Source organism: Zalophus californianus, chromosome 1 (genome assembly GCF_009762305.2).
Source record: "Zalophus californianus isolate mZalCal1 chromosome 1, mZalCal1.pri.v2, whole genome shotgun sequence".
Classification (NCBI taxonomy): Eukaryota; Metazoa; Chordata; class Mammalia; order Carnivora; family Otariidae; genus Zalophus; species Zalophus californianus.
The window spans coordinates 871,333-898,567 of record NC_045595.1 but is presented as its reverse complement, the minus strand read 5'-3'; the positions used below and the strand labels follow the sequence as shown (position 1 = coordinate 898,567).

The window sequence follows — 27,235 nt, the reverse complement described above, 5'->3', positions numbered from 1 at the left end:
AGGGAAGGAGCCCAGGCGGGAGGTGTTAGGGACCGGAGGGGCGACGCCGACCTGCGTCCAGCGTCCCTGGCCAGCTGCCCGGTAACTGGCACAGCCCCCACCCTTGCACGGGCAGTAACTGTGTTCCCACGACAGCCACGTGGGTTGTGCGCCCTGTCCCCTTTAGGCAGAAAACCAGTACTCTGTGTTTTGTGACGCAGTGAGGGGGGCCGAGACAGGACCCCACGCCCACCCCATGCTCCTCCAGGACCCGCGAACCGGGGAGGCTGAGATCGCGTACTTCTCGGTCCGGTCTGACGGCACTGGAAGCCTCGCGGGCGCGGCCCCTTTAAAAGGGGGCGTGGCCTCGCGACGAGGGGCGCACTGGAGCGGGAGGAGGCAGGAAGTGTGCCCCGAGTGCCTGGAGGCGGGGCCGCGCTGCGACCGGAAGCGGAAGCTGGTTTTCAGCGGCGCTGGCGGGTCTATACGCGCGCCAGGGTAAGGCGGTGGGTGCGCTCGAGGCTTTCACAGGGAAACTGAGGCAAAGATGGAGCCGGGCGCTGAAACCCCTGGCCCCATGTTTCGGTCGTTGGGAGGGCCAGAGGCGAAGCGAACCCGAAGGGGTGGGACAGAGCGGGGCGGGCTTCCCCGGGAACGGGGCTCCGGCGGGTGTGTAGGAGTTTGCTGGGCGGGAGGAAGGGCCCAGGAAAAGGCCGAGAGGTGGACGCCCCGGTCAACGCCCATTTCTCTCGCCTCCAGGGATGGGTTCCAAGGCCAAGAAGCGAGTGGTGCTGCCCACGCGCCCGGCGCCCCCCACGGTGGAGCAGATCCTGGAGGACGTGCGGGGTGCGCCCTCCGACGACCCCGTTTTCGCCGCGCTGGCCCTGGAAGGTAAGAGCGGGGGAGGGACGACCCTGAGACCCCAGCAACGAGGGGTGGGGGGAGCACACCCCAGCTCCAGCCCGGGCAGCAGGTCCCGTGAAGCCGTGGGGTTCCGAGCGCCGTCCCTACCGCTTCTGAGCTCGCTCTGCACGCCTGTGAAGGGGGGCGCACGGATCGGCCCCCGACCCCGGCCAAATCCCGCTCGCCGCCTCTTCTCGTACAGCCTGGCAGCTAAGAGAGCAATTTCCCGGCCCCGCCGGCTCAATCGCGGGAGCCTGCGACTCGATTTGGGGTCGAGCCCCGCGCTGGGTGTGGAGATTAAAGAAAAAAGAATGGATTTTTCATTTTCACCTGCGGGGGTGAGAACGCGCGGTGACAAGGGAGATGGCAGGAAGTTGGGGTCTCAGGGCCACGAGGTCGAGTGGGCACAGAGCCATGCCTATGGCGTGCATGCCCAGCAGCCGCCCTGGAGGCGTGTGGCAGAGGGCACATTGGGACGGCCAGCCGTGCAAAGCCGAAATATTTATGCCCGGCCTTTTGTGGGAAACCTTCGTCCACCCCTGGTTCTGAAGACAGAAGCATTGGGCGTACAGTTGTCGGGTGAATTTTGTGTTCTGCTTGGTGGGGTTCGTGTGTTCATTCATCGAACATTCACAGAGACTGTTCTGTTGGCCAGGGCTACTGTTCTGAGCACTGGGGCCAACAGTACAGCGCACGCCCTCGGGTTACGCTGGTGGAAGAGACATGCACCATTAGTCTGGGAAACCGGAGATGCTAAGAAATGCTTTGGGAATTTTAAAAAAACAAAGTAATAGGAAAAATTTGGTGCTTTGCTCCATGTGGCTGTATTTCGTGTGCGCAAGAGCCCCTCACGGCCGGTGGCTGGCTCTGTATCCGACTGGAATGTTCTGTTGCACGGGGCAGCCCCATGGAGTGTGTCCACCAGCATTCCCAGGGAGGGGACACTGAGGCCCGGGCTGTGCGAGGGCCCGCAGAGGGGGAGCTTGCCTGCGACCGTGTGTGTTGTGTGGCCTGTGTCCCTCCTTAGTACCGACACAGGTGATAAAGTGACTTGAAATCAAAGACCGGGGAACCAGGCAGGGTGGAGAGCATCTCGACATGCCTCTGGGCGGCCTGCAGCCCTTGCTGTCCTGCGCTGCCCTCCTTGGGCCTGTGCTGTTCTAGGAAGCAGGGGCACGGGGAACGGGGCCACCTCCCTGTTAGATTTCGCAAGCTTGCGCGGCCAGGGAGGAGGTTTGGGGAGGCACGACGCAGCATCTGGCTCTCAGAGCCGGGTGGGAGCCAGCCTGCTCTGTGATTCCATCATGGGGTCGCCGCCCTCTGCAGGAGTGGAGGCCGCATACCCAGGCAGGGCCTCAGGACACAGGTCCAGGCTTTTTCAGTGATCCGTCCCCTCCAGTGGTGTGCTTCGCTGAGGGGATAAGCTGTGTCATCTCCCCGCCCCTCCCTGACCCGTGCGCCGTGTCCCACCCCCAGACTCCCTAGGCCTCTCTGGGGGGGCAGAGGACACGGAGGCCCAGCGGGAACAGCTCTACCAGCGGAGCCGAGCCTACGTTGCCATGAACCAGCGGCTGCAGCAGGCGGGCGATAGGCTGAAGCAGAAGTGTGAGGAGCTGTGGCGAGCGGGTGAGGAGCTGGAACGAGACGTCAGCCAGGTGAAGCAAGTGGCGCTGCCAGGAGCCATGGCCGCCTCCTTGGGCTGAGCAGTCTGCCTGCTTGCCTGCCCTGGGCAGGGCACCCCCGGCTCCCCGTGACACCTGACCTGGCACAGCTTAAGCCCCCCGGGTCCCATGGTCTGTGTGTGTGCCCTGGTACCCAGAGAGCCCTGGGGACACAGCCGGGCACAAGCTCCTCTCTGGGGGTCAGGCCCGGGACCTGGTGTGGATGCTGCTCACCCCGGGGCCGTGGAGCCCAGACAGGACTTCACGTGGGGTCCCCAGCACCCGAGGGCCAGACCGTCCACCCTCCTCTCCTTCCCTCTGCGGACTCTGCTTCCCCGCGTCGTCCCCAATAGACGGAGCTGGTGGGACCCACTCTGCTGCCTCTGTCCATCTCTGCCTGAACTGCAGGGCCCCGCGATTCCCGAGGAGGCCGGGGGTTCTGTTCCCTCCGCCATAGTGGCTGTGGCTATGAGAGGAGCCGTTGCCCGGCAGGGCCCAGATAGTGAGATGGGGCCTCTGGTGGGTGCCGCCCCTGAGGACCCTGAGCACGCTGACCTAAGGTGTGGGTGCTCCCGCAGGGCAGGTTCACGGTCGGGGTGCGGGGCCGGCCTGGGAGCTGTGGGACTGCATCACACGGGGCTCCTGGCCGGGCTCCACGAGGACAAGCTGGCCTGTCTCCCACGCGAGCCCTTGCTGGCTGCCTCCATCCTGGCAAGCTTCGCCTGTGGGTGGGTGTGGGGACCACGGAATAGAAGCAGATCTTGAAAAGGGCTTTTCACCCTAAAAGACAGACTTTCGGAAGACCAGGGCAACAGTGGCTGCAAGAGGCATCACAGAAGCCAGGCTGCTTGGGGGCGCCCCCACTGAGCCCGTCAGGTGCAATCTGCTCTGTACCTGGCCCCTGCACAGTGCCTCTGTGAACTGCCCTCTCCTGGGGTCCCTGGAAGCTCCGGGGCAGCACGGTGGGGCATCCCAGAGGTGTTTTTCTTTCCCTGAAGAAGGGGAGTCTGCTTAATCCTGAGAGAACCCCAAAACCGGGAACCAGAAAGGAGGCCTGGGGGCACAAGTGTACAGAAAGCTCACGCTTGGCTCCCATGATGGCAGTGGACGCCAAGACCGTCCTGCCCAGGCTGGGCCCCCTTGTGCATCAGCACCCTTCCACAGCTGCTAACAGCCCGCCCGGTGCGAGGCGCCTCGCCCCTCCCTGCTTGGCCCTGGTCTCCGGGCACTGCCTGGCTCTGAAGTGCTGTCTGCTCTCCGGAGCCCCCCCACCCCTGCCACCAGGGGTCAGGCAGGGGCGCCCGCACTGACCTCGCTGTGCTGCCGTCCCGGGGCCAGGCCACATTCCAGCTGTGCCTCCAGGGATCTGCCCGAGGAGGATTTCTGAAAGGTGTCCTAGCGTGTTGCCTCCTGGCGGAGGCCAGGCCCCTCCCAGCCCCACCCCACCCGCGCCCCTTGGAAATAGAGCCACAGACAGCAGGGCGCGGTTCGACAGCTGGGTTTATTAAAGGTGCGCGTAAGACGCCTGGCTCCGTGGGTTCCTTTGGCCAGACGATGGCTCTGTGGTTAGTGGGGGCAGGTGGGGCTGTATTTACACATGTCCTGTAGTGCTGCAGAGACGAGCAGAGACGCAGGGGGATGGACGCAGACGGCCAGGCTCGGGCTGGGGGGGCATGTGGCCGCCAGCCAGGTGACAGGGGTGGGGGGCAGCAGGGGTGAGGTAATGCCACTCCAGCAGGTAGCCCCAAATTCAGCACCCCGCTAGTGGTGGTGTCCATCCGGCTCGGGGTCCAAAGTCACAGGCCTGGGCTCCCAGGCGTTCCTGTCGGGCTTGCCCCAGGAGTGCTCCAGAGGCAGATGAGCCCTTCACGGTTCCCTTGGTGGGTGGCTCGGTTGGTCCTTCGGGTCCTGAGACCTTAGGCGTCCAGCTCCCGACTCAGGTTGATTGTCGGTGACCGCCACCTGCCGCCGCCCGCTGCCCGCGCAGGCTGGATGATGAGGTGTGGCTGTGCCCCCACACAGGGGGCTGGGAAAGGCAAAAGTGGCTGCCGGGCGTGGACGGGACATGGGCCCCCTGGGTGCCACCAAGGTGGAGCTGCCCTCCTGCCCTGCCTGTGAAGAGGATATGCCCGTGGCCAGATGGGCGGGGGCAGCAACGAGGGAGGGTCCCGAAGCACAGGTCTCTCCCCCGGGCCTGGTGGTCTCTCCACTCGCCCAAGAGGTAGCTCTGGGAGTTCCCCCCACGGCCCACGTGGGGAAACTGAGGCACAGAGCGGCGGAAGCACTGCCCAGGGTCTCACAGTGCACGAAGCCGTGGGCCCCTGTGGCTGGACGAGCTGGTGACAGATCCGCAGCTGCTTCCCCCCCACCAGGCCGTCGCGGGGAGCACCTGCCCTGTGGAGATGCAAGCACGATGTCTGGCAGTCCCAAATCCAGAAAGGAGCTTGGAGGAGCCCCAGTCCCGTCCCTCCAGGCTACAGGGGGACCAGGGCTGGTGGTTTCTGAGAAGAGTCTGAGACACTCTGGTGTGTCCCCAGGGGCGGGCTGTGGCCATTCGCAGCTGGCTCGGCCACCGTCACTGCCTCCGCTGCCTCCTGCCCTTGGGCCGGGCCCCGGCTCCCGTCGCACGGGACGGGGCGTTGGTGATGCAACATGACAGCAGCAGGGTGTCTGTGGGGTCTGGGATCAGCACAGCTCACAAGGGTTTCCTGTGAGGACCGTCAGCCACAGGAAGCACTTCGGGTAATGGGGCGGGACAGTGGTGTCTGCAGGTGGGCCTCGCCACGGCGCACCTCCTCCAGAGAAGGGACTTGGGTGGCCGTGTCCCGTCTATTCTAACAGCATCGGCTCCGGGCGGGGAGTGGCACGGCGGCTGTCACAGCAGATCCGCTTGCCGAGAGCAGCTTCTCCCCAGAGCCTCCGTGCGCAGGAAAGAGGTCGTTGGCTCTTTCTGCAAGGAGGTGCCCTTGGAGCCGACCCCGAACACATGCGCGCACGGACCCTGAGCAGCCTGGTGGGGGGAGGGGAAGAAGTGAGGCCTCCGGGCTTGCTGTCCCTCGTCTGTCCGCCTCCAGCTCCAGGGCAACAACACTCTAGCACCCGGTGGCCAGCATCCCCCGCGCCCGCCGCTACAGTGCTGTCCCGAGGAGGAGATGGTGCGCCTGGCGGAGCCCGGGGAGCCCAGCACGGTGTGTGTGGCGAAGGAGAAGGGAATTGAAAAGCCGGGCAGCCGCCTTCAGGAATGTCCCTCCACACGCTTCCTCCCACAGGGTGCACCGCAGACCCTGGCGGCATCCCAGCACCCGCACGCACCCCCCCCCCGAGGGTCGCCCTGCGATGCCCCTTCCCACTGCACCGCGCCTAGTTCCAGGGCCCTCCTTCCCCCATCCAAGGCTCTGTCTGCGCCTGCCGCTGGTGCACCGGCCGGTCCCTGTTCGTCCAGGCTGCTCCAACTCCCTAGGCGGCGCTGTCTGGGGCGGGGGCTTTGAGTCGGGCTCGGCCACTCCCTGCCCCCACACTCCCCAGCTGGGGATGAGAAGGCAAACAAACCCGCAAAGTCATCATTAACCAATTACCGGGCCTCCAAAATTACAGGCTTCGTCCCAGCGTAGGCTGGCCCCCAGCTGGCAGGCGCTTGCTTAATGGGGCCACCCTCCCCAGCCCTATCCCCCACCTTGGGTGGGCTCTGTCACCTCCCTGCGGCTCCTGACATGGGAAGGGCTTGCTGAGGCTTGGGCCCAGCGGAGCTCGGGGCCCTGGAGCATGCTGCAGAGGGCGGCTCAGGCTGGGAGGGTGGTCTCTGCATGGGGGCCAGGCTGAGGCCAGAAGGCCTCGCTGTGCGCACTCCAGGCTGGGACTGGAGGTCCAGCCGGCAGCCCCGTTCCCTCCAGAGCCCCCAGAGCACGGAAGCAAGCGTCTATGCGTGAGATGTGAGGCCAATTCAGGCTGCAGTGGGGCTCCAAGGGCACGGGCTCTGGTGGGTAGATGGACCGTGGGACCACCCTCCAGGCCGCCAGACCAGCCCTTGGCCAGGAAAGGATGTTCTAGAAGGCCGGCCCTGGCCACTATTCCAGGAGGCTGGTGGGGGCAGCAGTGGGGGCTTTCTCTGTAGCCAAGTCAGTGGTGGCTGCCACCATGGGGCTGGGCACATAGTTGAAGGGGGAGACACGGGCTGAGCGGCTTGGGGAGCCGTGCCGGCTGGCAGGAAAGCCCCCTGCAGCCACCCCCAGGCCCTCATGAACAAAGGGAGCAGAGGTGGGCGCCTTGGTGGGACCGGGCCCGTCCACATCGCTGCCAGAGAGGGCAGTGGGGCCGCTGACTGGGGCCTGGGGGGGCCCCCTGCTTTCCAGGCTCGGAGACGTGCTGGAGTTGGTCTTAGTGGCAGCAAAGTCCTCCGTCTGGACCACGGCATCGCTGGTCTTGCGCTGTGGGGGGCCGCTGGGGCCCTCCTCGGATGGGGCACCCATCAGTGGCAGGGCAGTGGCGGGCAGCGTGCTCCGCAGGATGTGTGGAACGTCCTCGTCCCGGATGCGACGCCACGTGGTGCCCGGCGCCGCCACCCTTGGCAGTGGCCGGGCCTCGCCATCGCTGCTGCGGCGGGCAGCATCCGTGGTGGACCCAGGGGCGGCTGTGTCGGGCCTGCGGGCCACGCTGATGTGCGGCAGGGAGGCGTAGCGCTTGACTGTCTCGGGCCGGGTGGCCGGGGTGCGGACAGGCAGGCGGGACGGGCTCTCAGAGCTGGGGCGCCGGGCCAGCCGCTCACTAGGACTGGGCCTGGCCACGGGGGCTCGCTGGGGGACCGGAACCTGCCGGGGGGCTGCCCGCAGCTCGTCGCAGCGCGAGGAGCAGAGGAAGACGGCGGGCAGCGCAGGTCGAGTGCGGTGGGGTGAGCCGCCCTGGGAGGCGGGGGGCGCAGCCTCGGGAGCGGACAGTTCCGAACGGCGGCGGCGCAGCAGGCCCGGGGACTCCTTGATAAAGGTCAGCTGCCGCCGGAAACCCGAGCGGTCAGAGGACTCGCTGCCGCTGGAGCGGGCAGAGGCCATGCGCACCAGGCCCAGGCGGCCCCCTCGGGCGCCAGGGCTTCCTTCAGCTGCCGCCCGACCCCGGGAGCCTGGCTCTGGGGCTGCCCTGGGCAGGGGTGGTGGCCCCCGCCTGGCTGGCCTCTGCATGAAGGGGATCCGCACAGGTGACTTCTGTGTCTTGTGCTGCTTGGACAGCAGGGCCCGTGTGGGTGTTTGGGGCACCAGAGATGCCCCGGGGCCGGGGAGAGGCCCTGCGGCCTGGGTGCCTGGGGGCGGCCTCCTCGTAGGGGGCTGGGAGGCCGGAGACGCCGGGGAGGAGCCGGATGAGGGGGCCTTGGCCAGGCGGGCGGGTGGTGTGGCGCTCCTCTGGGGAGGCCTCAGCGCCGCCAGCTCTGAGATCTTGCCTGGCCGGTGCAGGCTTCGAGACCGCTGCTGCCCGGGGCTGGGGGTTTTGGCAGGGGCTGCTGGCTGCGCAGGACTCGGGGGTCCCATCTTCCTTGGTGCCACGCGGGTGCCAGCGTTGCCTCTGGGCTGGGCCCGGGGGGCCGGGCTGGGCACATAGATCACGGTCCGTCCCCGGAGCACGGCTGGCACCCTGCATGCGGTCTTCTGAGCACCGCGCAGCTTCTCGGGGCCACTGGTGCTGTGCTGGGCCAGGGTCGAGTTCCGTTTCTCTGGTCTCGCGGTGCTGACTGCCTGGCTCCCCGCCTGCAGCCGCTGTCCCTTCCTGTGCAGAGGGGGCTGCAGGGTGGAGCTCCCGGACAGCCCGGATCCTGACAGGATCGAGTCAGACCCAGACGAGGCCTCGTGGGTGGCTGCCGCCGCCGCCTGGTGCAGCCACGTGACAATGGAGTTGGCGCCCTCCTGGATGGCACGCCACTCGACACTGTCCAGGTCTGAGGCATGGTCTGAGCTCGCCGCCTCGTCCCCACGCTCCCGGGGCGCCTCTGCCGGCCGCCTGTCTGGCTGGGCAGCCTGGGGCTTGCGGCGCCGTGGGCCTGAGGCCTGGAGCCGGCGCCTGGGCACCGCGGAGCCAACGCAGCGCCGGAGCAGGCCTGTCTCCGCCCGCGGGCTCAGGGGGCCGTTACGCACACCCCCAGTGCCTGGCACCTTATTGGCCGCTGGCTGGGGAGCATGGGGCTGGCTGGCCAGGGGCGCCGGAGGCTCAGGAGGGTCAGGCTCGCTGAGGGAGCTGGCGGAGGAGCTCAGGGAGTAGCACGGCGGCGTCTCGTCGGCGATGAGGCTGGGCTGGGTGCGGGCGGCTTGCGTGGCCTTGGGTGTGGCCTTGGGCACGGCCTGCACCTCCTTCCTGCCAGCCTGGTGCTCTCTCTTTACTGCACGGGGGATGGCTGACGCCCGCCGCGGGGGCACCACCGCCTCGGAGGGCTCCTCATCTGAGTCGTAGAAGCAGTACACGGCCTCCTCGGTGGGTGTCGTGAGGCACAGTGACTGCAGCGCCCCGTCCCCGCGCGCAGGGCTGGGGCGGGGGCTGGCCCGGTCCGTGCAGGCGCTTGAGGGCCCGCGGAGGGGCAGTTCCAGCCCCACCCGGCTCGTGCCTGCCCCCCGGGCCTGCTCCGTGCTCCGGCCCGAACCCCGTGCCCTGTGCCTATAGCCGGTGGCCTGGCTGGCCGGGACCTCACGACCTGCAGGCTTCTGCCTGTCCGAATGCCCGCCAGGCGGGTCCCTGGGAGGTCCCTGCAGTGTCTCATCACTGAGTGAGGTGGCACTGGAGAAGGTGACAGGTGTGCCCTCAGCGGAGTCGGTGCAGGAGTCTTCCACCCGGGCGGGGGCAGGCACCAGCATGTAGACGGGCACGGGCAGCGCACGGCGGCCGGGCACCAGGGCCGAGGCAACCTTGCGGAGCCGGGCGGGCACCGCCGCCCCCAGGCACTCACGCAGCAGCTCCAGCTCCTGGTCGGCAGCGGCTGGCCCCTCAAGGCAGCCACCGGCCTCATCCCGCCGGCGGTGCCCAGCAAAGTGCAGTCCAGGGCCGCCACCGCCACCGCCACGCTCGGGGCAGGCCGGGGGCAGCAGCCGCAGCTCCACGTCCTTTTGCACATAGTGCTCGTGCAGGGCCAGCGCACTGAGGCTGGAAGCACACGAAAAGTTCTCGTCGGGCTTCTCCACAGTGAAGCGCACGCTTCCCGCGTCCAGCTCGGACGGAAGCCGGCAGCGCTCGCGGCGGTCCGCGATGTCCAGGAAGCGCTTCACATAGCTCTCCCACTGCAAGCTGAACTGGGTGCTCTCGCGCTCGCCAGGGGGCACGGGGACCAGCGGGGGCGTCTTGCTGCGGCTGGGTGGCATGGTCTGCCCGGGGCTGTCGGGCAGCTCGCTGGGGCTGACCGTGCCGCTGCCCAGCCCACTGCACGGGTCACTGGGGACAGAGCTGGCGATGGATGGGCTCTCGAAACTGCTCAAGGAGCTCACTGAGCTGCAGCGGCTCAGCACCAGCGGCGTCTCCTGCACGCAGTTCTCCGAGGAGCTAGATGGCGTGGTGTCCTCGACCCCCAGGCCCCGACCCCGCTGGGGTGCCGGGATGGCCACGGGCAGGGAGGCGGCCCCGGGCCCGAGCCACGCCCCATCCAGGTCTGCCTTGCTGGGTCCTGCCTCCTCCAGCCCCTCCAGCGACGAGTCACTGTCCAGGTCCCCGGCCTCGCTGGGGCCTGGGCGGCCAGCCGAGGACAGTGAGGACAGGGAGCTGCAGCGGGACAGGCAGAGCGGCACTGTGTCTGCTCCCAGCTTCTCTGGCACCTTGCTCAGGCCGTCCGTGGGCAGCCAGGCCTGCTTCCGGGCTCCGGGGGCCAGGGGCCCCATGCCCGCCCTGGGGTGGCCCTCGAAGAGCGGCACATGCTGGTAGGTGGGCGACAGCTTGATGGTGCGCACACGGGCGTCAGCGGCAGAGCTGTCCCGGGATGCCGGCTCCTGGCTGCCTGGCAGATGGAGGTCAAGCCGGCTGGGCCTCACCTGGCTGCACGGGGGCCCCTCGCGGTGCTCGGCCAGCACTGCCAGTGGACAGGGCCGTGTGTGCTCGCGGGGACAGCGCCCGTCACCGGTGCTGCCGCTGTTGAGACTGTCGTTGGAGAGGCTGGTGTGGGCAGCCTTCAGCCGCAGTAGTGGGTGGGCACGGCTGCCAGGCTCCGGCCGCCTGCCCTCGGGCCGCCGGCAAGGGGAGCAGGACTGGGCCCGGCCTTCGCGCGGCGCTTCCTGCCCGGGGTCCCCAGAGCTCAGGCTGAAGCTGTCGTCAGATGAGGTGTGCAGGGCAGAGATGTCCTCCACCAGCCGGTCTATCCGCGCCACTGCCAGTGCCAACTTGGCCTTGGCCCTGGCCGCCACGGCCACCTCCCCGCTGGCCTCCTTCTCCGCCTCTGGGCCGCTGCGGCGGGCAGGCGGGGCGCGGGCCAGCGCCTGCCCTTGCAGGAAGGGGCTCCCCAGGAAGAGCGACAGCACGGCTGGGCTGGCAGGCTCCGCGGTGGCGGCTGCCGCAGCCAGGGAGGGCGCCTCATCGTCGTCAAAGCAGCCCGAGTCCGAGGCATAGTCCCGGGCCAGCCCGTCCAGGTGCCGCAGGGACGGCAGCGGCTTCTTGGAGGCGGCGTCAGCCTCGGCCTCGGGCAGGCCCTGCTTCTCCAGGTGGTCGAGCGCCTGCGCCAGGTGCCGCGTGTCCAGCTCGGCCTCCAGCGCCCGCTGCTTCCGCACGTACAGGCTGGGCGCGCACGCGCCGGGGGAGACCGCCGTGGCTGTGGTCTGGTACTTGGCCGGCCGGTGCGCCAGCAGGTTGCGCAGGGCGGCGGCGCTGCCCATGGCGATCATCTTGTGCTTGGAGTGCACCAGGTTGCGCAGCATGCCCACGGCCCCCAGGTCCCACAGCAGCTCCTGGTCGCGCGGGCTGCGGGCGGATAGGTTCCAGAGCGTGCCGCAGGCGTTGCTCACGATGGTCAGGCTGTGGGACGTCAGGTGCTGGAGCAGCGTCTGCAGGCAGTTATGGTCCCGCAGCACCTGTCTGCAGGGGGGGCGGGGGCGGGGGAGCGTCAGGCCAGCGCCGGCCCTGCCCCACCCCACGCCGCCCGCCCGCCCGCGGGGACAGGGGGCCAGACTTAGTAAACACCAAGACAAGGCGCCAAAGTAACTTGGCATTTCAGAAAACGGAATACATATTTACTAAAATATATATATTAAAATAATAAATACTATCTTTTAATGTAAAATTGAGTTTATCTCATTTTAGCGTAACCACATCTGGTAATATTCCGGATATACTTACACTGAAGGCAACTCTTATCTGTTTTTAAAAATGCTAAGAATTTTAAAAATGCTAATTAGTGTATTACTTAGTAAATAAATGTTTTATTGACTTTAATAAATAAAATCTTTAGCACAAGTATAGCCCATGCCATATTTGGGATATACTTACACTAAAAATGCATGTTATGTATTTTCCTACATCAAAAACATTACTAATTATCATCTAATAAATAATACTTTATTTTGATAAGGGATGAGTATTAATACTATTTATAAAAATTTTAATGAACAAGTATTTATAATTAGCATTCAGAAAGTAATACATATTTGTATCTTAATAAGTTAGGTTAAAATTTAGTATAAGTAGGGCGCCTGGGTGGCTCAGTTGGTTAAGCGACTGCCTTCGGCTCAGGTCATGATCCCGGAGTTCCCGGATCGAGCCCCACATCGGGCTCCCTGCTCGGCGGGGAGTCTGCTTCTCCCTCTGACCCTCCCCCCTCTTGTGTTTTCTCTCTCATTATCTCTCTCTCTCAAATAAATAAAATCTTTAAAAAAAAAATTTAGTATAAGTATACCCCACACAAGATTTGCAGTACACTTACACTAAAAAATTTAGTCCCTAGGGACCAGGAGGGACGGTGCGTTCTCAGCACAGAGCAAGGCTTGTCCTCGGTTCGCAGCAGAGGGGCTCTGCCCTCCCAACCGCGAACTGCGCCCCCGCCCCACCCCCTCCTCGCGGCCGTGGGCTGGGAGGGCCGACCTGTAGTCCTCCCGGGTGGCGATGAGGCTGGACACGTTGCGCAGGATGCCGCCGCCGCTCTCGATGATAGCCAGAGAGTTGCTCTGGCACTTGTAGGTCAGTGTGCTCACCAGGAAGCCCAGCGCACCGTCCACCTGGCAGATGGCCGCCTTGTTCTCAGTGCTGTGTGCTGACAGGTTCCACAGGGCACTGAGCACGCTCTTCAGGGTGGACTCCTGGACACAGAGCAGGGGGGAAGGAGGGGGTCAGCCCCGCCCACTCCGCCCTCCCCGTCAACGTGTGCCCAAAAGGCTGGAAGGAAAGGCACCCAAAGGACCTCAAGATGCAGGATTGGAAGCCCCAGGTGTGGACCACCTGCTACACAGTGCACTGTTTGGCTTGATTTCCCCCAGAGATGGGGAACTCACACCCCCCACGCAGTTCTCCCTGCCCTGTGGCTGGCACTGAACAGCCCTGGCCGCTCCCTCCTCCCGTGACCTGGGGTGAGCACCCCCCCCCGCCCCCAGCCCCAGCTCCAGCTGGTGAGCACCTTGGAGGCTCGCAGAACACACTGCATCAGAGCAGTCATGCTGCCGACCTCCCTCAGCACCTTCTTGCTGTTGATGTCGGCCCGCCAGGACAGGTTGCGCAGGATGCTGGACACCACCTGGGCCGGGGCAGAGAAGGGGCAAAGTGGACCTAGGGCCCAGGCTCCCATCCTCCACCCCTGTGCCAGGAGGGGCTGGGGACAGACTGGAGGGGACGCCCCTCACTGGAGACCCACCATACCCAGGGGAGAGGGCGCCTTGCTGGCAGAAAGGCCTCAGGCAGTGGGACACCCTGCAGGGCGTTCCTGGCGCCACGGCCCACGCCAGCCAGGTACCTGGTGGAGCTCCTCGCTCTCGGAAGCCAGCTGGGCCACAATGGCCTCCATGCAGCCCCGGCGGGCACACAGCGTGGCCTGTTGGTGTGAGAGAGGGAAGTCGCGTCATGCCAGGCAGGGCAGGGGGCATGCAGCAGACCACTCCTACCGTCAGGCTCCTTCCTCTGCTCACTGAGCACCTACTATGTGCTAGAGCCCAGCCCCCACCCTCACTGCTGTGTGTTGCAGGGGAGGGACAGCCGTCACCCTGTTGCTCCATCGAGGAAACAGGCCCAGATCAGCACAGACACCCAGCCCCCTGGTCCAGAGGCCCCATTCTCGGCAGCGTCAGCCCCAGAGCAGCCGACAGGATGGTGGCCTGGCAGATTGCATCCAGACACAAGCCTTCTGGGCCTCACCAGCCCTCTCTGAGCCTCAGCCTACCTGCCTGTAAGTTGGGGACAACTGTCTCCACCTCTCAGGGCTGTTTTGAGGCGGGGGTGAGGGAGAGGGAGGCTCGGACCGGGAGAGCGCTGACCCTGCCCACCCTCCGGCCAGCCCCAGGCACCTTGTTGGCGACATCCCCAAAGGTGAGGTTGGTGAGGGTCATGCCAGCGTATCGGCGTAGGGCGAGGTTAAGCGGGTCCCGCGTCATCTTGTGCATCTCGTAGTCAACCTGCAGCAAGTCCGCTACGGCCTGCAGCCCACCTGTGGGGGTGCGGGGAGGGGCGTGGCGCGGCTGCGGACAGGTGGGGGGCCCTGCCCACTGCCCGGCACCCCAAACCACCCACCTGCCTTCTTCCCGGCCTCAGATGCCCTCTGCTCCCTCCCACCCACACCTGCCCTGCTCAGGTCCCCCTCCCCAGCCCCCAGGGCTCCTTGTCAGCTCCCAGGCCTTTGCACGGCTGTTCCCTCTGCCCGGAATGCTCTTCCCTGCTATTTGCCCAGGTTCCTGTCTCTACTCCCAGCTCAAGTCACTTTCTCAGGGAAGTCCCCCAACATCCCACATGAGAATTCCCTCCAGATCATGAGCCACAGAGGGCAGGCTGTGGATGGCCCGTGCTCAGGAGCTACTGTGGGGGAAAACGAATCGGGGGAAATGGTCAGTATGGAGGGAAGGGAACGCAGCAGCAACACAAGCATGAGAAGCCCCATCTCCACCATCTCCCCATCGCAACAATGATGGGGGCGATGCCAGCATCCCTGGGGCAGGAAGTTAGCAGCACACACCTAAAAACTTCCAAAGTACACCTGCCACATGCTCAAACAGCATGGCTCGTAGCGGCTGAAAGGTGGACAGTGCGTCCACAGTGCAACATTCCTCAGCCGTGAAAAGGCAGACGCTCTGACACCTGCTACCGCATGGTGGACCCCAAAGACTTTCTGCTCGAGGGTATTTATGTGAAATAAGCCAGACCCAGAAGGACACATCCCGCAGGACCCCACTCCCAGGAGGTCCCCAGAGGAGTCCCGTCCACACAGAGAGGAGAGAGTGGGAGCCGGGGCTGGGGCAGGGGGTGGGGGCAGAGTCTCCGTGTGGGGAGACGGAACGTTCTGGAGACAGAGGCTGGGGGTGGCTGCAGGACCGAGTGAGCGTGCTTCATGCCGCTGAGCTGTGTGCTTAGGGACACAGCTTAGAGACACAGGTTATGATGGTGAATCTTATGTATATTCTACCACAATTTAATTTCTTTATAAGTAAGCTCTACACCCAACATGGGGCTTGAACTCACGACCCTCAGGTTAAGAGTCACACACTCTACTGACTGAGCCAGCTGGGCACCCCTAAAAATTTTACTACATAATTATAGGTTATTTCAGGGAATGCTTCCAAGGCCTTTCACACTCCTGAACGTGGAAACCCCGCTGCTGGAAACCCACAGGAAGGACATGAACAAGAACAGGCAGACAGGGCGCCTGGGTGGCTCCGTTGGTTGGGCGACTGCCTTCGGCTCAGGTCATGGTCCTGGAGTCCCGGGATCGAGTCCCGCATCGGGCTCCCTGCTCGGCGGGGAGCCTGCTTCTCCCTCTGACCCTCCCCCCCTCATGTGCGCGCTCTCTCTCTCTCATTCTCGCTCTCTCAAATAAATAAATAAAATCTTAAAAAAAAAAAAAAAAGAACAGGCAGACAGTGCTGTGAACTCAGCTGTGGGCGGGACCACCAAGCCAGGGGTCCTGGCGGACACGGCATGCAAGTGTTCTGCCCTCAGGACCCCTGTATCCTCCAAACATTTTTGAGGACCCCCAAAGAGACTCTGTTCCTGTGGGTGAGAGCTGTGCATATGCACCCTGCTGGAAATTAAAATTAAGCCTTTTTAAACCCCAGAACATACACCCCAGTGGTCCTCAGAGTAGGAGCGTCTGGAAAACGCCCAAGAGAAGACCGGGGTGGGAGATGCAAATCACATCTTGTGTCCTTATCAAAAGAACTGCGACCTTGGGGACCTCTTAGAAGGGCCTCAGGAACCCTCAGGGGTCCCTGGGCCACACTTTGAGAACCAGTTTCGTATGAAATTCTGTGTGTCCATAGTCCAAGTGTTCAAGGTCAGAGGGGAATACAGTGCCAACGGAAATTCCCCATGGCGGCCTCACACCGGCTGGCGGGAAGCACAGCCCAGGGGCACTCAATCCTCCTGGGTTTAGACAGCGTTCTGGGGCGCGTGTGTGCAGGCATATTGTGCACAGAGCGGACCAAACCACCTCCTCCTCTTCCCCCCACGACAGGAGAACTTCAAAGGGAGGATAAGACGCCGCTGCCTGCGACCGACTCCTAGCTACTGGGCACACGCAGTCTCCAGATTTGGGGTTTTATCTGGGTGGCTTGCTTCCTCCAGACAGTAAATTCCTAGCTGGTGGGGGGGGTCCTCAAAAGTGTGCACATTCGTAAAGTATCTGCTGTAGCCAAATGCCCCTCCAGAGCGCCTGCACTCGGGTGCCCCCCCCCGGGGGCCGCGAGCACCCACTTCCACACAGCCAACCCCAGGAATGGGGTCTACCCTTTGGGCATTTTGACCACCTGCTGGGTGAGAAGTGTACCTCATTTTGAAATCACGACAGTGAAATTGAGCATATGGATGTGATGTCTGAGCCTTGCTAGCTCTTTTTTCCATGTTTTGATTACTTGTATATGGAAAGAGATATAAGACTTGTAATGCCCACAAACCTAAGATTTCACAAGGCCAACCCCCTCCCCCACTACCCTGTGGCTCTGATTCCATGAATTAAATTGGGTCTTTCACCTTTACTCTTGGCTTCCTCAGCAAAGTCACCTCGCTGTTCTCTGAGCCCCAGCACCTTGGTGGCTAAAAGCCGGCCCTGGGTGGAATGGGGGCCAGCAGCCCCCCACCCCCACCCCGCCCGTCAGGAGGCAGTGTGTGGTCATGGAGGAGGGAGGGGCACTCACCCAGCTCGTTCATGGCACGGCGGTATTCCTCATCAAAGGACAGCTTCATCACGGCACAGGTGGCCTGGCAGATCTGAGGCTCAATGGGGACGGGGGCTGTGGGCCACGGGGCGGGTCAGGGCCCTCCCGCTCCTGGTGGGTCCCTGCCCCTCCCTGCCTTCACCCCACAGGCCTGCAGGAACCCCCGAGCTTTTCAAACTGCTGCCCGCGGAGCACATGGGGGGCCTCCCAGAGCAGGGCGGCCTTACCACACCTGTCCAAAGCCAGGACAGAGGGTGCTGCCCACCCCCGGGATTGCAGAGGGAGATGACGCAGTGCCTGGTGCTAAGTACCTTTTGGCAGCGTTTTTGTCATATATTAACTTTGTAATGAGCTGTAAAAACTAGGAGGCTCAAACTCTGCATCCTGCTTGCAAGGGTTCCCCGGGACCTAGCCAAAGTCCCCAGAAGGCCTCGGCCAGTGCCCGGCACACAGGCGGCCCCCTCACTGCTCACCGCCGGCCCAGCCACACGGAAGCCCCCACGTGCTCACCGCCGCCGTTGCCGCCTCCGTCGGCGCTGTCCCTGGCCTGCAGCCAGTCCCAGCACGTCTCACAGTAGGCCCGGATCTGCTCCAGCACGTGCAGGACGCGCATCTCCTTACGCGCCAGGCCCTGGTCCGGCTGCGAGAAGACAATGTTATGCAGCGCCGCGTTGGCGCGCATGCGCGCATCCTTGGCTCCCGGCGCCCCGGGGCTCCCGTTCCGACCCCCAGCGCCAGCCTCGGCGCCGTGCAGGATCTGCAGCAGCAGCGGCAGGCACCCCGAGCGGCGCATAGCCACGCAGCTCTCTGGCGAGCTGGACATCGCCAGCAGGGTGCGGGCCGTGTCCTCCTGGTCGCGCGTCGCCAGCATGGACAGCAGCCAGAAGACCACCTCCACCTAGGAGGGCAGGGGATGGAGTCAAGGTGGGGAGCCCCGCCCAGCTCACCAGACCCCAGCCAGGGGCAGCCCCGCGCCCTCAGTGAGCGGCCCAAACACAGTGAGAGTCCCGTGACCCCGCCCAAGAGAATCGCTTGCTCAGCCGCAGCCCCCTCGCCCTGCATCCTCCTGGGGGCCAGCGCACACACCTGGGGAGGTGGATGGGAGGCGTCAGCCAGCACTGAGTGCCCGCAGTTCTGGAGGGCCCACCCTGTCGTCCCTCACTGGGTACTCCTGTGGGTGACCTCCTATGTCTAGGGTAGAGTGCCCCCCCACACCCACAGGACAGCTATCCCCCACCCACCTTGCCGGCCTGAGACCACATGCTGGCCCTGCCAATCTCAGCACACACCCCCACCCAGGGTCGCCCTTCCACACCTGAGGACACTTTATGAGATGGAGGAGGGAGGGTCCCCCACATCTGACAGAGACGCGGGAGGGACCCATCTCACCATGCACCTCAACCCAGCTGGCCACCCACACCCCTCGCGCCTCAACCCACCCGCCTGGCCCCCAACAAACCTGGATACCCTCTCACCTTGCTGTTGCCCGGCTGAGGGACACCGTCCTCAGGGTGCGTGGGGACCTCAGGCTCTGGGTCCTCGTCCACCGACACTGACTTCACCGCCAGCAGGGCCTGTACGGAGAACGCCAGGCCCGGGGGTTCGACTGGGGAGCACCCCACAAAGCGCCCAGACCAAGACGATGTGGGTGGGGGCTACGGGCCCATTCCTGCACCCCGGGCAGGGCCCTGCCTGGACCCGTCACCACCTCAGGGCCTTGGCTCCACCCCTCCCAGTACCTGGGGCTCGGTCTGTTGCACGCGGTCCTGCGCGGACAGCAGTTCCTGATCGATTTGCTCCAGGCGCGAAGCGCGGATCTGAGCCCAGAGAAAGGTGCACGCTGCAGCTGACCCCGCCCCGGCTCTGGCTCCGCCCACTCTCTGCTATGACCCCACCCACTGCCCAAACCACACTTTGACGTCTGACTCTGCTCTGGCCCCGCCCCTGGCTCTGATCCCACCTATTCCTCTATACGGCCCCATTCGCTCTAAACCCCGCCCCGTTACCTGACTCTGCCCACGTCCCGGCCCCACCCATGGTCCAACCCCAACCCAGACTGACCCCACCCCCTCCCTTATTTGGCCCCGCCCACTCCCTGATCTTTTCCCTGGAGCTCGCTCAGACTCGGTTCCGCCCAGTGTCCGCCCCCTGCCCCCACCTTTCTCGGATTCTGCCCTCTGGGCCCGGCTCTGCCCTTAGCCCCCTCCGCCCCCCCACCCCACAAAGGGCTCAAGCTCTGGCTCCGCCACCTGAGCCAGACCCCGCCCACGGCAGTCCCTGCCCGCCGGGTAATGCAAACTTCCCCGCACGGGCTCCGCGCCCGGCCCCGCCCACCGCCTCACCTGCGCCCGCTGCACCATCTCGTCCGAGGTGCCGAAGCGCTCCTCCATCAGCGAGCGGATGTGCTGGGCCTCGAACTCCAGCTGCTGCCGGATCAGGTCCATCTGCATCGAGAACTGCTGGGAGGGGCGGGCGGGCCGCGGTGAGGGCGCGTCCGGGCCCGAGGCCCCCAACTCCCGGCCCCCGCCCGCCCCCCGCCCCGGCCGCTCACCGTCTCCACGTGCGGGAGCTCGTCCAGGCGCTTGGACAGGCCCTGCAGCTGTGAGTAATACCAGAGCTTCTCCTTCTCCTCCTTCTCGATCTCGTTCAACAGAAAGCACCTGGGGGGGGGGGGGCGAGTCGGTGGGCGCAGCTCGCAGAGGGGGAGCCGTCGTGCATGCGGTGTTTGCCTTGATGTGTAATCACTTGTTTCAGACTTGTTTCAGGGACTGGGGTCGGGGGCAGAAAATTAATTCAAAGGAGAGAGGCAATTCCTTTATAAGTTCTGGTCCCCAGAGAAAGGCTCTGAGGGGGCTGTTCTGCCCCCAACACCTCTCCCACACTTGCTAATCTCCCTCTAACCTGCAAAGACCAAGTCAGGCTCAGGTTGCTCCAGGCCCAAGTCTCCCTCTAAACAACCCTGTGGGGAGACACTGCTATTCCCCTTGTACAGAGCTCCATGGTTAGGCTCTGTGTCTTTTTTTTTTTTTCCCTTTAAATAAAAGCTTACTGACTTTAAATAATTTTGCCTATGTTCCATATAATTACAGGGCAGAAGTCTGAGGCTGGTAGGGGTTAGGAGACTCGCTTGAGGTCCCACAGCACAGCACGGACAGGACTCCAAGCCGCTCCTGAACTGCCCCATCCGACCCCACACAACCCAGCTGAGCGGAGCTGGGCGCCCGAGGCCTGCTTTCCTCTGCTGGCCACGGGCCCCGGTTTCCTGGGCCACAGCCCCTCTCTCCACAAAGCCTGCCTTGAACCCTTCTGGCTCCAGTCCTGACCCTGGCAATGGACACAGCCCTGTCCCTGGTGAAGCCTGCATACTGGGGACCCCTGAGGATATCTCCCAGGAGCCTTCCTCTTTGTCCTCCAGAGTCCACTGGACCCGGAAAAGGGGAAGCCGCGCCACAAGCAGCGGGTGTGGGCCGGGTCGACTCAGGAGGTGGGTGGGACACATGCCTGTGGGCCAGTCAGGGGCCCGGGGTAGCGGGGGCGGGGCCGGCTGAGGGCGGGGCTTCCCGCCGCCCGGGGTCTCTCACCGTTCCCGGTCCAGTTCCTCCAGCAGCCGGATGGTAGCCCGGCTCAGCTCCCCAAAACTGTCCTTAGAGGGCCCAGAGCCGTGGACGGGACTTTCTTCGGGGGTCCGCGCAGTGGGCTCGGGGCCTAGGGCTGGGGGCTGGAACTTGAGGTTGTACAGGCTGGTGATGTCCATCTGCAGGGCTGTATGGGCATGGAGGGAGAGGGCGAGGTCAGTGCCCCTTCCTGCCCCTCCTCCTCCCAGCTCCCTCTGGGGGCAAGCTGGAGATCACCCCAGTGTGCAGAGGGGGCCCCCAGGCAGGGCCCTCACCTTTCAGCTGCTCCAGGACCTCGGTCTGCCCCAAAGACACCAGCACTCCAGCCTCCTGTTCCAGCTTGCCTTGTAAGTGCTTCAGGACCTCCTAAGGCGGGGGCGGGAGCATAAGCCCACTGCCTGGGCTGCGCGGGGCCACCCCCCACCCTGAGATGCCCCGGCCAGGCCGGCCGGCCTCTAGGTCCGACCCCTGGTGTTTGTGCCTGTAGCCGCAGCCCCAGCCCCACGCGCACCTTCATGCCGGATGTCTCCGTCTCTAGCTTGGACAGGTGGCTGGAATTGTCCTGCAGCTCCTGCCTCAGGTGACTGTTCTCGGCCTTCAAGGCCTCCACCTGCCGCACCAGCTGCTCGTAGGGTGCCACAGAGCTCGCCATCTTCAGCTCCTGCAGCGCCTGGGGCCACAGGTCAGAAGGTTCACCCAAGGGTCTAGGGAGGGCTGGCCCCTGATTGAAGTCCCAGCCCTCCCATCCAGTCCTGGGGTGAGTCCCAGCAGGAATGCCTGGTGTGGACCGCTGCAGGGCTGGCCCCGGACACATGCGGCATGGCCAGTGGAGAGACAGATGGTGACAGATGTGGGCAGAGCCATGGGATGGACGTCGAGACACATGGCCCAAACGTGCAGCTGACCAGCAGACACAAATGCATGGCCGTCCTCACTGCTGGGCTCCCAGACACACATGCTGACAGCCAAGGCCCTGCCCCACAGAAACGCAGCTGCCCAGAGGTCCTGGGCAGACCACCTGGACAGACCACCTGCTGGCCCAACGGGGGGACAATAAAAATGCTGTGCCTGCCAACAAAAAGCAGCTCAGAGAGCAATGGCCAGACTGATGGTGGGACCCCCACAGCTGGACAGCTGGACAGCTGGACAGACAGACCCAAGCCCATCACAGTCACCCTGGGGGGCTAAGATTGGATGCCCCGCCCCCACCCCCCCTCCACCAACAGCTGGAGCTGGAGCAGCTACCTGCCTGGCCTGGCCCCCCTCCGGTCAGCCTTCCCCCAGCCCCTGCGGCCCCGGCTGCCCCATGCCCCATCTCCTGGGCTCTGCCACCGCCACCCCTTCTTTGTGTGTGGCGGTCCTTTCTCACTCTGGCCCAGCCTCCTCCCTCTGTCCAGCTGGCTGGCGGCCCCGCCTCTCTTGGCTAGGCCCTCCCCAGAGCTGTCCCACCTCCCCGCCCCCCTTCCCTCTTTGTTCCCTTCCCATCAGCACTCGCCCCCTCCCTCCGCCTTTGTCTGAGGCCCACCAATGGCAGCCCATCCTCTCCTCCACCTCCTTCCTAGGAGCCCCCTCCCCAAATCAGCCGGCCCTCCCTTGTCCCCAGGGAGGTGCTTACTGCCCCCCTCACCTGGCCACATGCATTCGCTCACTTGCTCACTCAGTGTTGTCCCTGTGCTCCTACCCACAGAACCCTCCCACCCTGGGGTCACCAAGGGCACACTGGGCCCGGTGTAAGGGTGGGGAGACGGGGTCAGGGCATCCTAACCCATCGGAGGACCTACTGTGTGCCTGGCCCTGTCATCTGACTTCCTGGCCACAGTCCTGAGCCTCAGGGACCACCATTAGGCTGTGCTCAGAGGAAGGAAGTGAGGCCAGGGGGCCACAGAAGGCATGACTGGACCCCGGCACTGGAAGTACTCGGGAGGCCAGGTGGTGCTTTCTGGCCTCAGTTTGCCCATCTGAGCCACGAGAAGAACTCGGTGTGCCGGCCCCATCCTGAAGGCTGATGAGAGGGTCAGGCATGGGAGTGGTCGTGGAGCAAACCAGAAGTCACAGGGCGGGTGGGACAGTCAGAATGGGAGACAGTGTTTCGGGGAAGGCCAGCTGCCTGGGCACCAGAGCCTTCGCCTCCCACCCGAATAGTGATCCCAGCCAAGGCTCTGTCAGGGGTCCCAGAGCTGGGAGTCATGCCTGGGCTTGTGGCAAGATCCCCGGACTGGAGCTGTGTCCTGGCTGAGGCTCCCAGGCCGTGCCCGGCCAGAGGAAAGCACTAGGTGAGGCATGACACCCCCTGCACACCCCTGCCAGCCCCTCAACCAACCTAGGCCCCCTCCCTGCGCCCCACCCAGGGCCGCCTCCCACCCCCCGTTTCCCTCCTGGGTGTCTTCGTGGATGTTCCAGGCTGAGCCTGGGATACCTTCACTCCCCCTGCATCTTCATCAGCCTGAGCTTGGCAGCAGGGCCACCCACCAGAATCCCCCCTCATTCCAGCCCGAGTCCCCAGCTCCACACTCCCACCAGCCCCTCAAGCTTTGCCCAGCTGGACCCTCTCTTCCCCAGCTCCCCACACCCCTCCCATCAGCACAGCCTCGCTGGCCTCCCGCAGTCCACTCCTCATGCACAGCCAGAAGGAAGCTCTGAAAGTCACTGGTTGGACTCCATCCCTCCCCTGCTCCAATACTTCCCATGGCTCCCCAATGCCCTCAAGATAAGACCTGGTTCCTCCACATCCACCTGCAGCCACACAGCAGTGCTCTTCAGCCAGGCCCCTGGACGTGCAGTTTCCCACCTGGACCACCCTTCCCGATTCCTGCCATCCCTCAAGGTGCAGCTTCCTCCAGGAAGCCCTCCTGCCTGCCCCTCAACCCCAGGTTGCACCTGGGGACTCCCGGGAGCCTCCTTGGGAGCTCTCCATTGCAGAAGGGAAAGCACCAATAGCTGGGGGGGTCGGTCTGAGCGAGCAGTGAGTGGCCGAATTTCAGGGGAGGATGGCATATATGTGGCCCAAAGAGGCCCTTCCTTCTCCTTCCTTCGACGCGAACCCCACTTTCCAGAGAGGGAAACGGTTGCCCAGAGAGGTGTAGCACTACCCCCGAAGCACACAGCAGGCCTGCCCGCAGACTGTGGGACACCCGACGGTTGAACGCCGTGAGTGGGTGTGTGCGTGCGGGTAGCAGCAGCGATGCAGGCGCCCCCCTCCCCGGCTCTCAGTTTCCCTTCCGGCTCCACCCTGGAGGAACGGAGGCTCCGGAGTGTGTGCTGACAGGTGAAGCAGAGGAGGGGATGGAGGCCCCCAGCAGAGGCGGAGGACGTGCCCCCTGCCCTCCACCCAGGGAAGCGCGCCGCTTACTTTGTCTTACTCGGGCTGGACTGTCGGGGGCGCCGCGGGGCGTGGGCTCCGGGGCTCCGGGGTCTCGGCGGCGCAGGCAGAGGGCTCTGGGGCGGACAAAGCCCGGTCCCGGCCTGGCCAGGCGGCGCAGCCGCTCCTGGAGCTGGGCGAGACCACCGCGAGCGAGCGGGGGAGGATGCGGGATGCGGGATGCAGGCGCCGCGGCCAATGGCGGCGCGGGAAGACGGACTGGTGCCATGGCAACAGCCAATGGCGGACCCAGGGCGGGGCCCAGCGGCGGCCGCGGGACGTCGCGCCTCCGGGCGGGTTCAGGGACTGTGTGTGCAGATAAGGGGGGGTGAACCTCCTCCAAGAGACGGGGGCGCCCCGAGGTCTAGGACCCCGTGCCTCCCCCGCCACACCCGCTCCGGAGTCTTAAGAACCTCCCGCGGCTGGATCCAGAGATTTTGAGAGTAAAACATCCAGTCTTGGATGTTACATCAGAATTTGGGGGGTGGGGGGCAGGAGCCAGGCCAGCCCCTCCCCACGGATCCAGCCAGGCCTTGTGCAGATGGGTGAGGGCGGGGCAGGTCTGAGGATCCAGGCTGGACCCCCCACCCCCGCATCTTCCTGCCACCAGGGAGGGTCATGGCTGGCGTGAAAGGCTGAGCATGGGGGATGGGCGGGCATGCTGCGAAGCACTTGGGACCCTGGCATTTCTCTGTCTCCCTGGCAGAGCTTCTCCGTGGGCATCTGCCATGACTCCTGTCCACCCCCACGTCGCTTGGTTTCTTTCAATCTCTGTCTCCCTGTGTCTCTGTCTCTCATCACGCTCCTATTTCACCCTCACAGAAGGGGAGAGGAGGGCGGGGGCCTGAGGTCCCAGCTGTCTCGGATCAGTCCACGGGTCCCCAGAGCCACTTGAGGGTTTAAAACCCAGAGGTGGAGTGTCGCAGCTGCCGCCAGGCCTTACTGCCCAGACACATGCATGCCCGAAGGACGAAGGAGGCTCTGGGCCAGGAGACGTGGTTTAAGGGGCCTGCCTCTGTCTTTCCTGGCTGGGAGGCCAGGGCGAATCGTTTGCCTCGAGAACGATTTCCCTCGGTAAGATGGGGAGGTGGCTGCAGCCTCACTTAGGGCTGGTGCAAGGAACGACGGGACAGGCAGCCAAGGGCACGCGGACCACACTGTTTTCTGTTGGGTTTACTGCAGGAGGTCCCGTGTGCCCGTCCTGGGCTAGCAATGCTGGGGGCCCTGAGAGGAGCCTCCAGAGCCAGACACAGCAGTCCCCAGCCTGTGGGGCTTGAGGACGGGGTGCAATGGGCAAGGGGGCTCTTTCTGGAAGCTGGGAAGGCTGCACAGAGAAAGGGACACAGGTGCTTGGCCTCTTCAGGATGAATAAGAGTTGGCCATGGAAGCAAGGAGGGGAACAGCATTCCAGGCTGAAGGAACAGCATGTGCACTTTCTGGAGCTGAGATCAAAGCCCTCTCAGGGGATGTGGGTTTCTGGTGGGGCTGGATCAGGTCGTTGTGAGGGGTTTAGAGCAGGGGCAGTCCCCTGGAGGAGTCATGGGCTGAACTGACCACAAAGTGCAGGACAGAATGGGCAAAGCTGGAATGGGGGTGGGGAAAGGGCAGAGCCCAGGGCCCCAGCTTTAGTTCTACCTTGATTCCCCTGCACGAGCTTGGGCCTCTCTCTCTCCGGCCTCACTTTCTTGTTTTGTCAACTGGGAGGTGGGTTGGAGAATCCTTGCCCGCAGAGAACTACGTCTTACCTCCCCCCCCCCCCAGTCTCAGAGGTCACCGCTCCCAGGGCCCCTCTCAGGCATAATCTTAGAGTGGTCTGATGGCCAGCCTTGTCCTCATACATATGAGGACACTAAGGCTGAAGCCAGGAAGCACCCTGCTGGAGTTCACTCATGAGCCTCACCAGCCCTGGGGCCCGGAAGGCTGAGGGCACGTGGGACTGAGACCCCAGGGCAAGATGCCCTTGTCCCCAAGCCTCTGGAACATCATATCTCTGACACCCCTGTCCCTCCTCCTCCTCAAAAATCCCTGACCCTCTAAGTTCTTGAGCCACACATTCAGGCATCACTGGAAATTCAAGAACCACAGAGCCTTGGGAAACCCCACAGCACCCCAGGACCCCAGTCCAAGTCTTGGGGGAATGAAAGAGACCCCCCAATGTACAGTACCCAGGCCTAGTGGGGGGCCCTTCCCAGGTACCCTCCCTGGGACCCTCTGTGCTCCCTACCGCTGCTGGGCTCTCAAGGAGAAAGTTGACTCATGGGGCTCGCTCATCCCCACCCTCAGCCTGAGACCGTCCCTTCCCCCCGCCCCCACCCCCATCCCAGCATCTGGCCAGCTCACAACACGGTCACTCACAAGAGTGTCTTTGAGTCTTCTGAGCCTGACCTCAGCGTCAATCCCCACTTGATGCCCCCGCCCTTTCCCACCGACCTTCCGCTATGCCAGGGGCTGGGGGTAGAACCTGAGGTGTCCCCCCCCACTCAGAGCTGGGGTGGGGCAGAAGGAAGCAGGAAGGCACCAGGTTGTCATACGACCAGAGATGAAGCGCGGACTAGGGCCCTGAAGGGTGAGGAAGGGCTGCCATTGGAGATGGGGGATTGCTGGGGTCGTGCCCCGGAAACCCGATCCGGGGTGGGTCGCCTGACAGGATTCTGGGCCTCAGTTTCCCCGGGCGGGAAGAGGGCGAGCGAGCGTCCTGTCAGCACCGCGGACAGCTCCCCCATCGGCCTCCAGGCCCGGTCCTCGGCTGACGCCTCCGCCCGGCGCTCAGGCCCCAGCCCTGCTGAAGACGTGACCTTGGCCTCCTCGCTGCGCCCCCAGCCTCAGTTTCCTCTTAAATTGGGGATGTTAGAGCCGCAGGGTTCAGAACGATTACAGAGGCCGGCAAAGAGCTCGGGCCCGGTGGGAGGCATACTATGAACCTCAGCGTCGGTGAATGTCGGAGTCGGCCCTACCCTGGGAGCCCAGAGGGGAAACTGAGGCAGTAAAAGGTGCAGGGCGTGGCCCGGCCCCTACCCGCCTTGTACGGGACGGACCCTCGGCAGGACGGTCCCCCGTCGCGGTCCCCCCGCCCCAGCCCCTCTCTGTGTACGCGCAATGGGGAGGGGTCGGGGGGGGGGTCTCCCTCGGAGACCTGGAGCTGGGCCCGGCGAGGCCGCGCTTGCGCAGACCCGGGGTGGGGGATTCGCTGCGACGCGGGGGAGGGGCTCCCAGCCAGGCGAGCAGTCTGAGGCAGTTTCCCTGGCAACGGTCTCCGCGGCAACTGCGCGAGACCCCAGACCCGTCAAGCATCGTGCGAGTATCGGAGCGCCCCCCCACGCCCTACCTGGTCCCCGAAGAAGGCCGAGTGCAGCAGGCTCAGCAGCCCCAAGAGCCCCATGGAGCCGCGGCCACCCCGGACCAGCCCGCGCCCCGCCCTCGGCCGCTCGGGTAAGA

The 27,235-nt window shown here is 64.5% G+C and overlaps 2 protein-coding genes across 9 annotated transcripts; one reads left to right on the top strand and one right to left on the bottom strand.

Moving 5' to 3' along the window:
- The first annotated feature begins 386 nt into the window (after positions 1-386).
- C1H19orf25 (chromosome 1 C19orf25 homolog) lies at positions 387-16,714 on the top strand. 4 transcript variants are annotated; one of them, XM_027582086.2, is made up of 5 exons: positions 387-477; positions 739-870; positions 2,359-2,537; positions 13,654-13,854; positions 16,129-16,714. In XM_027582086.2, the coding sequence occupies exons 2-4, from the start codon at positions 741-743 to the stop codon at positions 13,834-13,836; spliced, it is 492 nt and encodes a 163-aa protein (XP_027437887.1). In that variant the 5' UTR covers positions 387-477; positions 739-740; the 3' UTR covers positions 13,837-13,854; positions 16,129-16,714. The 4 variants fall into 4 exon arrangements, with proteins under 4 accessions (XP_027437887.1, XP_027437888.1, XP_027437886.1 ...); XM_027582087.2 differs by lacking the exon at positions 16,129-16,714 and adding an exon at positions 15,226-15,731; XM_027582085.2 differs by lacking the exon at positions 16,129-16,714 and adding an exon at positions 15,216-15,731.
- Positions 4,212-27,235, bottom strand: APC2 (APC regulator of WNT signaling pathway 2). Of its 5 annotated transcripts, none has more exons than XM_027582066.2 (15): positions 27,126-27,235; positions 20,954-21,112; positions 20,718-20,808; positions 20,410-20,590; positions 19,380-19,488; positions 19,171-19,287; positions 18,568-18,645; positions 18,304-18,402; positions 17,339-17,726; positions 16,808-16,903; positions 13,973-14,112; positions 13,426-13,503; positions 13,093-13,209; positions 12,564-12,778; positions 4,212-11,561 (listed from the first exon to the last, which is right to left on the bottom strand). In XM_027582066.2, exons 1-15 carry the CDS (start codon positions 27,177-27,179, stop codon positions 6,608-6,610), a joined length of 6,876 nt encoding a protein of 2,291 aa, XP_027437867.2. In that variant the 5' UTR covers positions 27,180-27,235; the 3' UTR covers positions 4,212-6,607. The 5 variants fall into 5 exon arrangements, with proteins under 5 accessions (XP_027437867.2, XP_027437868.2, XP_027437869.2 ...); XM_027582067.2 differs by having other exon boundaries at positions 19,171-19,284; XM_027582068.2 differs by lacking the exon at positions 27,126-27,235 and adding an exon at positions 23,792-23,926.

Coding starts and splice junctions, on each gene's coding strand:
- C1H19orf25 (XM_027582086.2), top strand. CDS start 741: ATGGGTTCCAAGGCCAAGAAGCGAGTGGTGCTGCCCACGCGCCCGGCG. Junction 871..2,358: donor CGCCGCGCTGGCCCTGGAAG/GTAAGAGCGGGG, acceptor TCCCACCCCCAG/ACTCCCTAGGCCTCTCTGGG. Junction 2,538..13,653: donor TGGAACGAGACGTCAGCCAG/GTGAAGCAAGTG, acceptor TGTGTGTTGCAG/GGGAGGGACAGCCGTCACCC.
- APC2 (XM_027582066.2), bottom strand. CDS start 27,179: ATGGGGCTCTTGGGGCTGCTGAGCCTGCTGCACTCGGCCTTCTTCGGG. Junction 20,591..20,717: donor GGTCCTGGAGCAGCTGAAAG/GTGAGGGCCCTG, acceptor ATGCCCATACAG/CCCTGCAGATGGACATCACC. Junction 13,504..13,972: donor TTGGGGATGTCGCCAACAAG/GTGCCTGGGGCT, acceptor TCACACCAACAG/GCCACGCTGTGTGCCCGCCG.